Below are 13,241 nucleotides of genomic sequence, written 5' to 3'. Positions count from 1 at the left end.
ATAGTACAGTTTACATTTATACTATATTTGGTATGACAATTAAATTTTAGTGATTTTTATATATTTTGTTACATATATTAATTAATATTTTCTAAAGAAATTTTTTCTTTCAATCTTTTCCTTATTCCCTTTTTTCAGTAAGTTTATTCAGTGCTTTTTTTTTTTTTGGACTACTATTAGCTGCTAACTGTTTAAAAGTGAGAAAAAAAAAAAAGGTTTTTAAGAAAAATTTTCCACTCTCTCAAAAAAATAAAAAATAAAAGTAAGCTAGTTCTTTTTCAAATAACCCAATTACTTATTAGCTTGTTTTGCATGAACAACTTTTCAAATCCTCGAATTTACTAAGTACGATTGTACTTATGTCTCACATTTTCTAAGCTTATATGCTCTTCCCTTCTCTGTACAAAACAATCCCTAAACTGGTATTATAGATCTCTGAATATTAGTGGCCTTGGAAAATACCAAGTTTTGAACAAATTGAAAGAACTGGCCGTCTGGATCATTTGCATCTGCTTTGCGTTTTAAACTTGTAAGGACACGATATCTGGTTAGATTCTCCAATCGATGGTTAAAAAAAGAATTTATGACCTACATATATACATCACTCTGTTCTCTTTCATTTGGGTAAAACTACACACACGCTGTTACACACTTTTTTAAATTGAAAATCGTGAGTTAAAGACACGATCGTGTCTTTTTGTGTAAATCCTATAAGAATATCTCAACTATGTTTTCCTTTTGTAATTTTCTTGTTTGGAATGTTCAGAGTACTGGATAAGATAAAAGCAAGCACCATCAAATGCTTTAAGAAAGATTGATTAATAATAAAGGAGGCAAGGCAATGGCATCGTCGTGTGTCCCGGACCTACAAAGTACTCTAAAATGCTCCGTATGAGCAGTATGTACAACATATACAGCCAGCAAAGCAATAGATAATCATTGTCAAGACTAGTGGATTACAAAACAAGGCCCACTGCCACTGAATGGATTAGGACTGAATGAGACGAATCACCGAGCACCACCTATGAGACATTGAGAATTAAGACTGATTTGGAATTATATATGAGTTCATTACAGTTGGCTGAGACTTGTTGTAACTTAAATTGTTCAATCCTCTGGTATGAGGATGGGACTTCTAGTGTTTTGGGTGTTGGGACTATGTGCATTAGGTCTAGGAGGGGCTTCCATTTCATGGGCTGCCATGAATGATAATCAAAATTATGTAAAGGAATGCAGCTTTACTAGATATCCTAGCCTCTGCGTTGAAACCTTGACCAGATTGGGCTCAGCCAATCAACCTGTTAACATTGTGTTGGCTCTTGTTAACAAGACCATCTCTGAGACGAAGCTGACCACTTCAAATTTTGCAAAATTCAGCTCCCAATTTGAAGCCCAAGAATTAGCTGAACGTGCCCATTATGTCACTGGTGGGTAATAACCAACAGCTTCACTTGCATGTTGTTGACAGAGACTCCAATTTCCAATTACAATATTACATGTTTGTTTATGTGTTACTGTTTGTGTCTATTTTTATGTTCTTAATTGATTAAGCCCCACTTTTTGTTTTTGATATGGTAGGCTATCGTGAAGAGCTCATGAACATGTCTCTCAAATGGCTTGAGCAGTCCATGTTAGCCCTAAAAGATTCTCCGGCGAAAAACAAGCATGACATTCAAACATGGCTAAGTGCTGCCTTGACTTTCCAACAAGATTGTAAAGACTCAGCCGACAGCCTCAGTCTCTCCGAAGAAATCAATATAGTTCAGAACCAGATATCTAAGAAGATGGATTATCTATCTCAATTGGGAAGTAATCCATTAGCTCTTGTCAACGGATCACCAGCACTGGTACTGGTAAGTCAAAGAAGAGCATAACTTTTCAAAAGTGGGTATTTACTCGAGATAGAAAGCTAGTTGAGGCAAAGGCAAATGTCATAGTTGCCAAAGATGGTTCAGGCAACTATAAAACTGTGTCGGAAGCCATCAAAGCTGCTTCTGGGAAACGGTTTGTGATTTACGTGAAGTCAGGGGTTTATAAGGAGAAGATTTACACCAAGAAAGATGGCATTACCTTGATAGGAGACGGCAAATATTCCACTATTATTCTTGGCGACGATTGTGTTGCTAAAGGCTCTTCCCTGGCTGCCTCTGCCACTTTCAGTCAGTACTTTTGGCACTCTCTCTTTCACTCTGTCTCTCTCTTGCTAGCTTGTATATATTGTGTCTTAATTAGGTAACCATACGAAGCTAAGGTAGTAAAAAAAGGCGTCAAAAAAAGGAGTTTGGCTTCTCTTCCGTGCATTTGAGTGCTTCTATTTAATGCATTAATTTTTTTTTTTTAGAACATTTAATGCATTAATTGGAGCATAAGAGGTGATAGGAACATGACAAATTAATGTCCAAAATTAATCACATGTTAATCTTATGTTCCTGATCAGATGACCTATTGTAGCAGACGGAAGCCTCACCCAAAAAAAAATAATAATTAGGGTGAGTTTGGGAAGGGATGAAAACTGAAGTTTATTAAAGTTTTTAGCTTATTTTTTTACTATTTATGAATCTAATTGTACTATTTGTAGGCTCATGAATTGTGTAAAAAGCCAATTTGTTTTTTGAGTGTGCATCGGCTTGTGTGCAAATGGCTTATGCAAATGGCTTTTTCTACCGTACTCTTAGTACTTTCAGTTTTTTTCTACAATACTTTCAGCAAAAAAACATTTAGTTAGTTTTTAGCATTTTTCCTATATTACTTTCAATAAAAGGTTTTCAATTTCAACTAAATAAACTATACCCAAACAGACCCTAGTCTAAAGACAACATTTCCACAATTATATATGTTCTACGGTTCCTAAATGTATAAAAATATGTAAGTATTCACTAATATATATATATGTGTGTGTGTGTGAGAGAGAGAGAGAGAGAGACTATGAATATGAACACTAATTAATATATGTGCGTGAGTATTCATAAGAATTTAGCATCTATTTAGAAAATTAAGAATAAATAAATAATTGAATTTCCTTTTCGTGATATGCGATATATTACACTTATTAGTTTGTAAGAATTATATAATAATTTTTTTTTTTTTTTTGAGAATCTAAAATTTATACTATTTAATTTTTCATGCTTATTTTTTAAGCTAAAGAAACCTAAGAAAATAAGAACACTAGTATTCAATACAACCATGACAAATTCATTTGTCCGATAATGGATGCAACACTTGTTAATGTAGTGCTGAATTTTTTAACATATATATTCTGGCTGCGCAGCAATCACAGGTAACGGATTCATTGCTCGTGACATTGGATTTCATAACACAGCCGGTCCTCAAGGAGAACAAGCCCTGGCTGTGTATATTGCTTCAGACCATTCAGTTCTCTTCAGGTGTAGCATTGCAGGCTACCAGGACAGCTTATATGCGGTTGTACTCCACCAATTCTATAGAGAATGTGACATCTATGGCACCATAGACTTCATTTTTGGAAACGCTGTGGCTGTTTTTCAAAGCTGCAATTTAGTACTTCGTAGACCACAACGTGGTTATTACAATGTGATCCTAGCAAATGGAAGGAATGACCCTGTTCAAAATACTGGCTTCTCGGTTCAAAAGTGTAAGATCATGGTGAGCTCAGACTTTTCTGCTGTCAAACATTCATACAATTCCTATCTAGGGAGGCCATGGAAGCAGTACTCTAGAGCAGTAATAATGGAATCAACCTTAGATGATGCTATAGCGCCTAGAGGTTGGATTGAATGGCATGGAGCCGAGAGTTCTACCCTCAAGAATCTGTATTTTGCAGAATACTCAAATGACAAATGTAGGGCCTGGAGCTGGACTTTCCAAGAGGGTGCAGTGGTCTGGATATCATGTTATTGGAGCCGATGAAGCAGTCAAATTTACTGTCTCTAAGTTTATCGCTGGGACTACATGGCTGCCTTTCACCGGCATACCTTTCATCTCCGGTCTGGACTGAGCGAAGAAAAATCTTTAGTTACGTTAGGTCATATTACCTTATCTTCTTTTTTTTATTAAATACATACTAGTATTGTTAGTAAAGTATAAAGTAAAACATTAAAAAGGAAAAATAAGATTTTTATTTGCAGTAAGCAAGTAGATCTTAGGATTGCTCACACATAGTATTTGTTTTAAGATATATATATATATGTGTGTGTGTGTGTGTATAGTTTGTAACTCTAGATCAATTACCCAAGAAAATAAACAAAAATACCATATAGTTCTGCCCTCTTTTTCATCTTGGAATGGTAATGATTATAAATATCTGTTCCTTAATTTGGTTGCTGTTTTATAGTTGACTTCTATGCCTTATCTGGACACTGGAGGCACCTCTTGTACTTGTCATTCTCTATTGTTCAAAAAAGAACATTTCCAAAATAAGTAGTAAGATTATTACTTACTAATGATATAGCTGATATATGGAAAAAAGTGGACTCCTAACTGAAGGCAAAACACATTAATTACTTTAACATGGTCTTTCTTTTTGTGAGTGCTTCATGCGACATAGGAACATTCATCATGAAAATTTAAGCTAATAAGAAAGACAATGTTGAATATAAACCATTCATCTTTCACAATTAATTACGAAATTATCAGTTAGGTCAAATGGCATTTTTTTTAGTGCTTCCTATAAAGATGTTCACAATTAAAACAACCTGAGCAACAACATTAATTACTGAATAAGAAAAATTAGCATTTTACTTTTCTTTTTTCTTTTTTTTCTTTTTTAGAAGCAGCATTTTACTTATTACATTTGGAAAATGACTCAACAGCTAATTACTGTCACATTTATACCAAACTGAATGAGGTAGTTTAGGCAGTGTTTGATGCCTAGTTTGAAGGCTTGTTTTGCATATCATTGTGTTACACTTACGTGTCAAAGACTTTGCAATGACTCATGCATATAATAGCACTCTGTAGGAAACGCCAAATTGTATTAACATTGTTGGTGGAGAATTCAAATTTCATTGTCGGTGGGCTTGAAATGGTCATAGATAAAGTTCACTCTCCAACAGCTGGAGCAGGTGAGCTTAATTTCTAATGAGTCAAGCCCTAAATAGTTTGTATTGAAGTCGTGCATCAATGGGGTCCATTTGGGTTACATTTTCTATTTTGCCTTAAATATAAATAGAGAATTAGATTCTTGTCACTAGCTTAATTTGTACAGAGAATATTAAAGTTTGAACTATATATATATATATATACACACACAACTATTAGTCATCCAAAAAGAAATAAATTTTATAGTAGATAGAGTTTATCTACTATATAGATAAAGTCTCTTGTGTTAGTGTCTTTGGCTCTATTAAAATGGTAAGCTTGGGTTGGATCCATCGACTTCTTGTGTGGTGGATAGTTTGATTATTTTTCTTTGTTAAAAAAATACAGATTACCATATAAACCTTTACTCGAGAGAAAGAGAGTTATGAGTGTAATTTATTTTAGAATTTTACTAACGTGTGCCCTTAGAAAATAAATTAGTAAACTATTTTAAGAAGACTTTTATGGAAAAATGAAAAAGATATCAACATTTTTTACAGTTTTTTCAATTCTCATAAAACATTTTCAAAAATAAATAATTAATGTGTGCTCTTAAGGCATACATTAAATGACCCTTTATTTTATAAAGGAATGTGATATCTTTAGGCTCCTAGAATTTTCCTTGAATTAGCACCTCTCATTTAGAGCCATACTTTTTTTCTTTTCTTTTTTTGCAAGAAAGGGGTAGGTTTCAACCTAAATGGATTAGAACACAATTAAAGTTGATTGAAAATAAGACTAGACTTGATAGGTGGTCACAAGAATTGTAGCTTCTACCTAACTAGTCCTCTTTATTCACATGGTTGTCCCACTTTTAAACTAATTATTGTCATTTTTCAAGTCTTTATTGACTTTTATGAGGTGTTTGTTACTATTATTGAAACAACAATTTTCAATGTTTAAACAATATTACATATATTTCTATACACTTTTTTACTCACACGTATTTCTACACACTTTTTTACCCTTATGTATTTTCACAAAACAACAACAATGTTACTAGAAATCTCTTACCAAATAGACCTTTAGCATTACTAAAAGTTATAGGATTTCTTATTGTGGAACACATTTCCGATCAAACTATCAATCTTTCACTTTGGTTTTGGACCATCTAACATGGAATTCAATTGTTATGATGACGATAGAGAAGATAGTTAGTAGTCACAAGTCTCATCCCTTCAATGAGCTGATTTTTAATTAGAAGTGGTTATGGAAGGAGATACATAATTAATCATCAAATTATACTCACAACATTGAAAACATATGTAAATATATATATATATATATAGGTTGGGTTCAAGTTACACCTGGTGTAACCTTAAGAAATATTACACCACCCAATAACTTGTTATTAAATTAATATTTTGAAAATTCAACCGTTGAATTACATGTTCTATATGTTCTTAACATGCATACCAATTTTCTTATCAATTGGATGTTATTTACCATTTGATCTATAAATCCATCTTTTATGCATTATTTTAAACTACAAAATTTGAATTTTAACAATTAATTGATGACGTGGCTATTAATCTTCAATCACCTCAAAATTTTGCAAGTATGAAGAATATACGAAGATAAAATAATCTAACAGTGGATTTGTCAATATTTGCATCCAATTAAAAAATATTAAGTTGTGTAACATTAATTACTTAGAGTTACACCAGGCGTAACTTAAGTCCAACCCTATATATATATATATATATATATATAAGAGAACCTTACTTATGACTAATTAATTATCATATTACATTCACAGCAAAGAAAACGTTTTTATATAAAAGAACCTTACCAATGACGGTTAAATGAGATAATTAATATCATTTTTTTTTCTTCACTAATCATAGTTACACATTGTAGAAAAAGTTTTGGCACAAAAGTTATCCACAAACTTTCTCATGTATAGAGAACTATAACTCCATGTTTCTATGGGCTCGAGTTAACTTATCGGTAAGGTCTTTTTATCAAATAAAAAATTTGGATTCAAACTCGTTTAAACTAAAAATTTGGCGAAAGATGGATGATATAAAAGTTTAAAAGCATCGCATCAAAGTTGTGGGGTACAAGAATTTAAATAAAGTATTTGCGCCACGTGTCATACCAGTGGCCCAAGGGGCCATTATCGTGCCGAGGAGGTCACACGCTCAGACAATAAGGCCACGTCAGTGGCACAATATCAGAGGAGGTCATACTGTAGAGAAAGGGGTTTAGGGAGAGGGATGGCCCTGACATGACTTAATGTATCCCATCAAACCTCCTGGCTGCATTTATGTGGAAAAAACTCTTGAACAGTGCTGTCTTGACTGTCCCAACTCACAAGGGGCTTGAGAATGTGTCTTATGAGACAAGCACTCAAGTAATGACCTAGACAGTCAACAAATAAAGGGCCAAGATCATCTAAAGGGGGCTATATTATATAAGAGACCCTCCAGGGAGAGGGGATCAGAAATCTATAGAGAAAACATTGTAACAAGAAGAACTAAAATTGTATCCAAGTTTAAAAGCAATATATCTAAGGACCATTCTCCTTGGATTTTGTCGAGGAAGATTTTCTTTGGAAAGAGCTTGTTTTCCTTTACTTTCTTGGGTCCTTGAGTCACTATGCATGTTGTTTTATCCATTGAAGCCTAGTTTTTAGGTCCACTCTCTACAAATTTATTATATTGGGCTCTTTGGACCTAAATCCATTGATCTTTTAGGCTCAGGAACCAAAATCCGCCCCTACAAAAGTAATTAGGAAGTCCATATTTTTTGTCAAAACTAGTAGTACGCCAGCAACGAATAATTAAAATTTTCATATCAAAGAATATAAATATTATTGAAACTATCAAAATGATTAGTAAACTACTTTAAAGTCTAAATTAACTATCATAACACATAGAGATATTGAGTCACTTGATGTAGAAATAGTATGTATTGTGCATGTTGTATTATATTGAAATATAAAATTATGAAAGACAATTAATATAATTAAAATAAATAATAAATTTTATTTTAAATTTTCTTGAAATTTTTTGGTAAGAGAATTTAAGTTGGAGTATAATCTTAAATTTTTTAAAGCCTAGATAATAGAGTTTTACCTAAATTAAAATATCATAACAAGACAAATAAAATTTTAGTTGGAGTCCATCAAAAACAAATTAGTTGGAGTAGAATTTTGAACTGTTAAAACCTATAAAGTTTAAGATAGTTTAAACCATCCTAACAAGTATAAGATATAGACTACTTTAAAAATTAATGCAAGTGTAACCAATTGTCGCATAGAAAAGACAACCACTTGTTACAACTACAATTTTAAGGACCCAACTTTTGTTGTAATAGAATTGAAAATTAATTTTTTTTAAATCCAAATCATGTTCATCCAAATCATCATACAATATCGGTGGATGTATTCAATTGAAAGGTAACTAAATCTTTTGATGCATTCATCAATTGCATTTTTCCCACGTGGTATAAAATCACATTCTATGTGTATTTTTTCCTCGTAAGTACCTTGGAAAATTGAAAAGATACATTTCCAACCGAGCTCGACTAGAAGGTTCGATTGCAGAGGCTTACATTCTTAAAGAATGTATTAACAACTGGTCTTTGTATATTGATGGGATCGAAACTATGCATAACCGAAGAGAAAAAAATGAAGATTTTGGTGAATCTAGCGAAGGATTGATAGTTTTTTCACAGACTGCCCGACCTACAGGTGGTAGGCGGAATGATGGTGACTTTTCTCGTGCATTGCTTGATACTGCTCATTGGTACTTGCTGTATAATAGTCCTGAGCTAGAGCCTTATTTAAAGTATGTGATTTCATATGCATATATTGTTTAATCAAGTTTTGAATATTATTTGCAATGCTTAGCTGAAAATAAATCACTTTATTTTTAACAGCGAACACAAAAACACATTGCATAATCCTACTGGAGAAGCCATAACTCAAATCCAACGACAAGAGTTTCCCAAGTGGTTCAGAGAACGAGTAAGACATTTGAAATTTAATCACACACTAATAAATTTAAACATTTAAATTTATTCGTCATTGCTTATTACTAATAGGATATCACTTGTTGTATGTCATTATAGATGAATAAATTGAAAGTTAACAAGTCATCAGAAGCTACTAAACAATTATGGTCATTAGCAAATGGTCCTAAGCCGTATGTGAAGGAGTACACCGTTTGTATGGTCAATGGTGTAAAGTTCCATACAAGGGACCTAGACAATCGTCATGTAACCCAAAACAGTGGTGTATGTACCGAAGGGACCATGAGGGAGAAATGCATGACTTCTATGGTCATGTGTGCAAAATTTGAGAATTAGAATATATGTTTCGCCATAAAGTTATTTTGTTCCAGTGTGAATGGTATAATACTGGCACCAATGGTCGAAGGAGAACGATAAGAACCGATGCACACTACACGAGCATTGATGTTACAAGTCGATGGTATCAAAATGACCCTTTTATACTTCCTAGTCAAGTAAAACAAGTTTTCTACCTTCAAGATACGAAATTGCGTGACCCTTGGAAAATTATGCAATGCATCCAACATAGGGGAGTGTTTGATGTCCCAGAAGTCGGGGGCGGAGAATCCAATGATAATATAGAAGATAGTGACGCATTCCAACAAGAAGCAATTGTTGATATTGTCCCTATCAATGTTGAAGACAATATTATTGAGTATTGTATGGGTGATGTTGAAACTGAGGTTATTCCTGAAGGTGGAACTTCAAGAGACGCTAATCAAAATGAAGAGCATGACATACATGATGTTGATCTTGATATGGATTATGATATACAGAGTTCATAACAATTGTCTTAAATGTTATGTGATTGTCTTAAAGTTTTATACTTTTCTACATAGCAATTATTATTGAGATGTTTTGTGCTTATCTTAAACTTGATATGGATATTGATGTGGTCATTTGTTGTGTTGAGTTAGTAGCAATTGTGTTCAAATTTAGCACTTGTGAATTGCTTGATATGGATAATAGTATGGACTATAATATGTAAAGTTAGTAGTAATTATTATTGAGATGTTTTGTGCTTATCTTAAACTTGATATAGATATTAATGTGGTCATTTGTTGTGTTGAGTTAGTAGCAATTGTGTTCAAATTTAGCACTTGTGAATTGCTTGATATGAATAATAGTGTGGACTATAATATGCAAAGTTAGTAGCAATTGTACTTATCTTTCATGTCAATATATAATTTCAAAAAATGCCTAAAAAGGCCAAATACACTCATAATATACCGAGGTATGAGATGGCAAGATTAGATAGAATGAGGCAAAACCAAGAGATAATTGATGCTTTGGGATTGAAGCACATCTCAACTTCTTTAAAGGATTTTGCTCAGTCTAATTGTGCAAAAGAGAAAAGAAGTAGAGCTAGTGTTGTGGTAGATGATGATTATGTACCACCTATTGGTGACGATGAGAATGATGTTGAGTCATCTAACTCTTTAATCCATAAGGTACAATAGATGTTCCATAGGGTACAATAGATAATAACTTTATTGTTTTATTACTTGTAATAACTTTGTTGTTCCATTATATGTATGTTTCTAGTTACAGATGGCACCAGGACAGCTTACACGCTCGCGAGGTGAGGCATCTATCCTGGTTGTCCAATCTACAGTTCAATCTACGGAAACACCTCTTGAAGCAAATCTTCCCGCCTAAAGTTCTTCGAGTGTAGAGGCTACCGACGCATTAATTAGCACGACTGGTAATTACATAGAACATACTTAATTGCAACTGCACCTTGTCTTTACTATTGAGATGATACTTAATGTACATAGAATGTATAATTTTATAACTTTGATAATTTTTAAATAGGATCTGCTAGCAGAAATACCCGTGAAACAACACGTGTTATAGCAGTACTGACACTTGTTGAAAAAAATGGTTAACTACCAGTACGTATAGCTGCGGAGTATGATGCTCCTGTTGGAAAGAATGCATGCAAGCTTGTTAATCAAATTGGCGTACAAGTGCGAAGTAATTTGTCCAGTTACAACGTAAAAAATTGGAAAAGTGTTGATGCTGCTGCTAGAGATGTGGTGCTTCAAAATATCGAGGTAAATTTATATTAATAATGTCATTTTTGTAAAGTTATTACATATGTAGTATTAATGTTGTGATTGTTGTTTTTTTTTTTTTTTTTTCCTCTTTCAAATGATAGGAAACTATTCTCAAAGTGCAAGAGGATCATTGTTAAGATCCTAATGCAATTCTCCTTACACAAGAGGAAATCTCAAACTTGGTTTTTAAGAAAAAATTCGGTATTATAAAAGGACTTGGCATGAGACCTTCCTCTTCTCTAGTAACCACTGCCTCATCTAGTTACTCGGTAGAGTATATTCATCGGTTAGAAAATGAGATAATTGAGCTCAAAGAGGCAAGAGTTAGGGACGAAGAGGAGCGAGCTAAGGAGCAAGAGGCGCGAGCTAAGCAAGATGAGATCCAAAAGAATATTCTTAATTTTTTGAGGAGCAAGGGTTATGATGACGGTTTTAACTATGGGGGTGGTTCATCTTCAAGTTAAATCACTTATTGGTTAGTACTTTATACTATGGGGGTGGTTCATCTTCAAGTTAAATCACTTATTGGTAACACTTCATTTTTTATGTATCATTTGAAACTAATTGTTAGAAATGTTTTTTTATAACATAGTTAATGTTTTTACTTTACGATTTTAATGTAGTAGTGTTTTTATATTTGTGTAGATTTCTTATTGGTGGCTTTAGGGGATTTACTTTTGGCATTATTTGAAGACATATGAGGACATCTTTTGGCTTTAGGGGGTTTCTAATTATATTATACTACATTTTTTGTATTGTTATAAAACATCTTAAGTTATTGTATGTGTTACAAACAATTATTGTATGGAAGAAGTTTGAATTTGATACTTGTTTTAATTTTAACTTGTGGAATGTATGGATCGATTTTTTATAAATGTATTGTTGAAATAAATGTGTTAATCAATTGTGAGGTTTTAATAATGTAATGACAGGTTACAGGTTAATATCAACGTCATGAAAATAATAAAAACAGAAAATAAGTTTTAGTAACGAATTTTTTTGTCACAAATATGGCAACAAAAAATTGTTTTAGTGACGAAATATTTCGTCACTAAATGCAGTGGAATTTTGTAAGAAATGGTTTTAGTGACGAAAATTTTCGTCACTATATGTGCATGGATTTTCTTAAAAATAGTTTTAGTGACAAATATTTTTGTCACTATATGTGCATGGATTTTCTTAAAAATAGTTTTAGTGATGAATATTTTCGTCACTACATGTACCCGAAAATAGTTTTAGTGACGAAATTTTTCATCACTAAATATGATTTAATAAACTGAAATGGTTTTAGTGACGAAATATTTTCGTCACTAAATACTATTTTTAGAGAGGAAAATATTTAGCGATGAAACGTTTTCGTCACTTAAAGGTTTTTTTTTTTTTACCAAATCGGACATTTAGTGACAAAATTTTTCGTCGCCAGGACTTTTAGCGACGAGGCTACAGCGACAAAACGAATTTCGTCACTAAAAGTCCAATTTCGTCACTAAAGTTTCTTAGTGACAAAAAACTGGACTTTTAGTGACGAATTTTTTCGTCACTAAAAATACATTTTCTTGTAGTGTCATTAGAGGGATTAATATCCTCTTCCTTGATGGTTTTTAAATCCATGGATTTGTTCCTACTAGTCTGAAGTAGGGATAGTTCAAAATTTTGTAAGGAGCCAACGAATGCATCAACCTTGATAGTGTCGAGGTCCTTACTCTCCCCTATAATAATGACCTTAGTGCAGAATCTCTTAGGCAAATATCTCATCATTTTCCTAACAATTTTAGGTTCAAGGAATTTTCTCTGCCTCAAACATAGATGTTTGATATAAAATTCATCAAATGACTCCTCTCTTATCTTAATTTCTTCAAACGTAGATGTTTGACATTTGAAATTTTGCAAGTCATAACAGCTTTAATACCTTCATGCATGTGTAGTCATTGGTATAGCCCAAGCCTCTTTAGCAATTTCAGCATTAGATTTCCTCCTAAAATCTTCTTAAGATACAACCATAAATATCACATTCAAAACTTTATTATTATAGTATTTCTTTGCAAATAGATCTTTGGTCCATTAATCAGTGGGGTTTTAGGTTTGGTCCAACATTTCTCAACAGATTAC

At 32.8% G+C, this 13,241-nt stretch overlaps 1 protein-coding gene across 1 annotated transcript; it reads left to right on the top strand.

The window, feature by feature from the left end:
- The first annotated feature begins 1,119 nt into the window (after positions 1-1,119).
- LOC112020048 (pectinesterase-like) lies at positions 1,120-4,132 on the top strand. Its single transcript, XM_065763204.1, is given in 5 exon segments — positions 1,120-1,427; positions 1,579-1,830; positions 1,833-2,159; positions 3,269-3,819; positions 3,821-4,132. Coding segments are annotated over 5 exon segments (1,590 nt in total). The 5' UTR covers position 1,120; the 3' UTR covers positions 3,974-4,132.
- Positions 4,133-13,241: the final 9,109 nt, after the last annotated feature.

This window comes from Quercus suber, unplaced genomic scaffold (genome assembly GCF_002906115.3).
Source record: "Quercus suber isolate HL8 unplaced genomic scaffold, Cork oak 2.0 scaffold_497, whole genome shotgun sequence".
NCBI classification, from domain to species: Eukaryota; Viridiplantae; Streptophyta; class Magnoliopsida; order Fagales; family Fagaceae; genus Quercus; species Quercus suber.
This window is presented reverse-complemented; position numbering and strand designations above follow the sequence as displayed.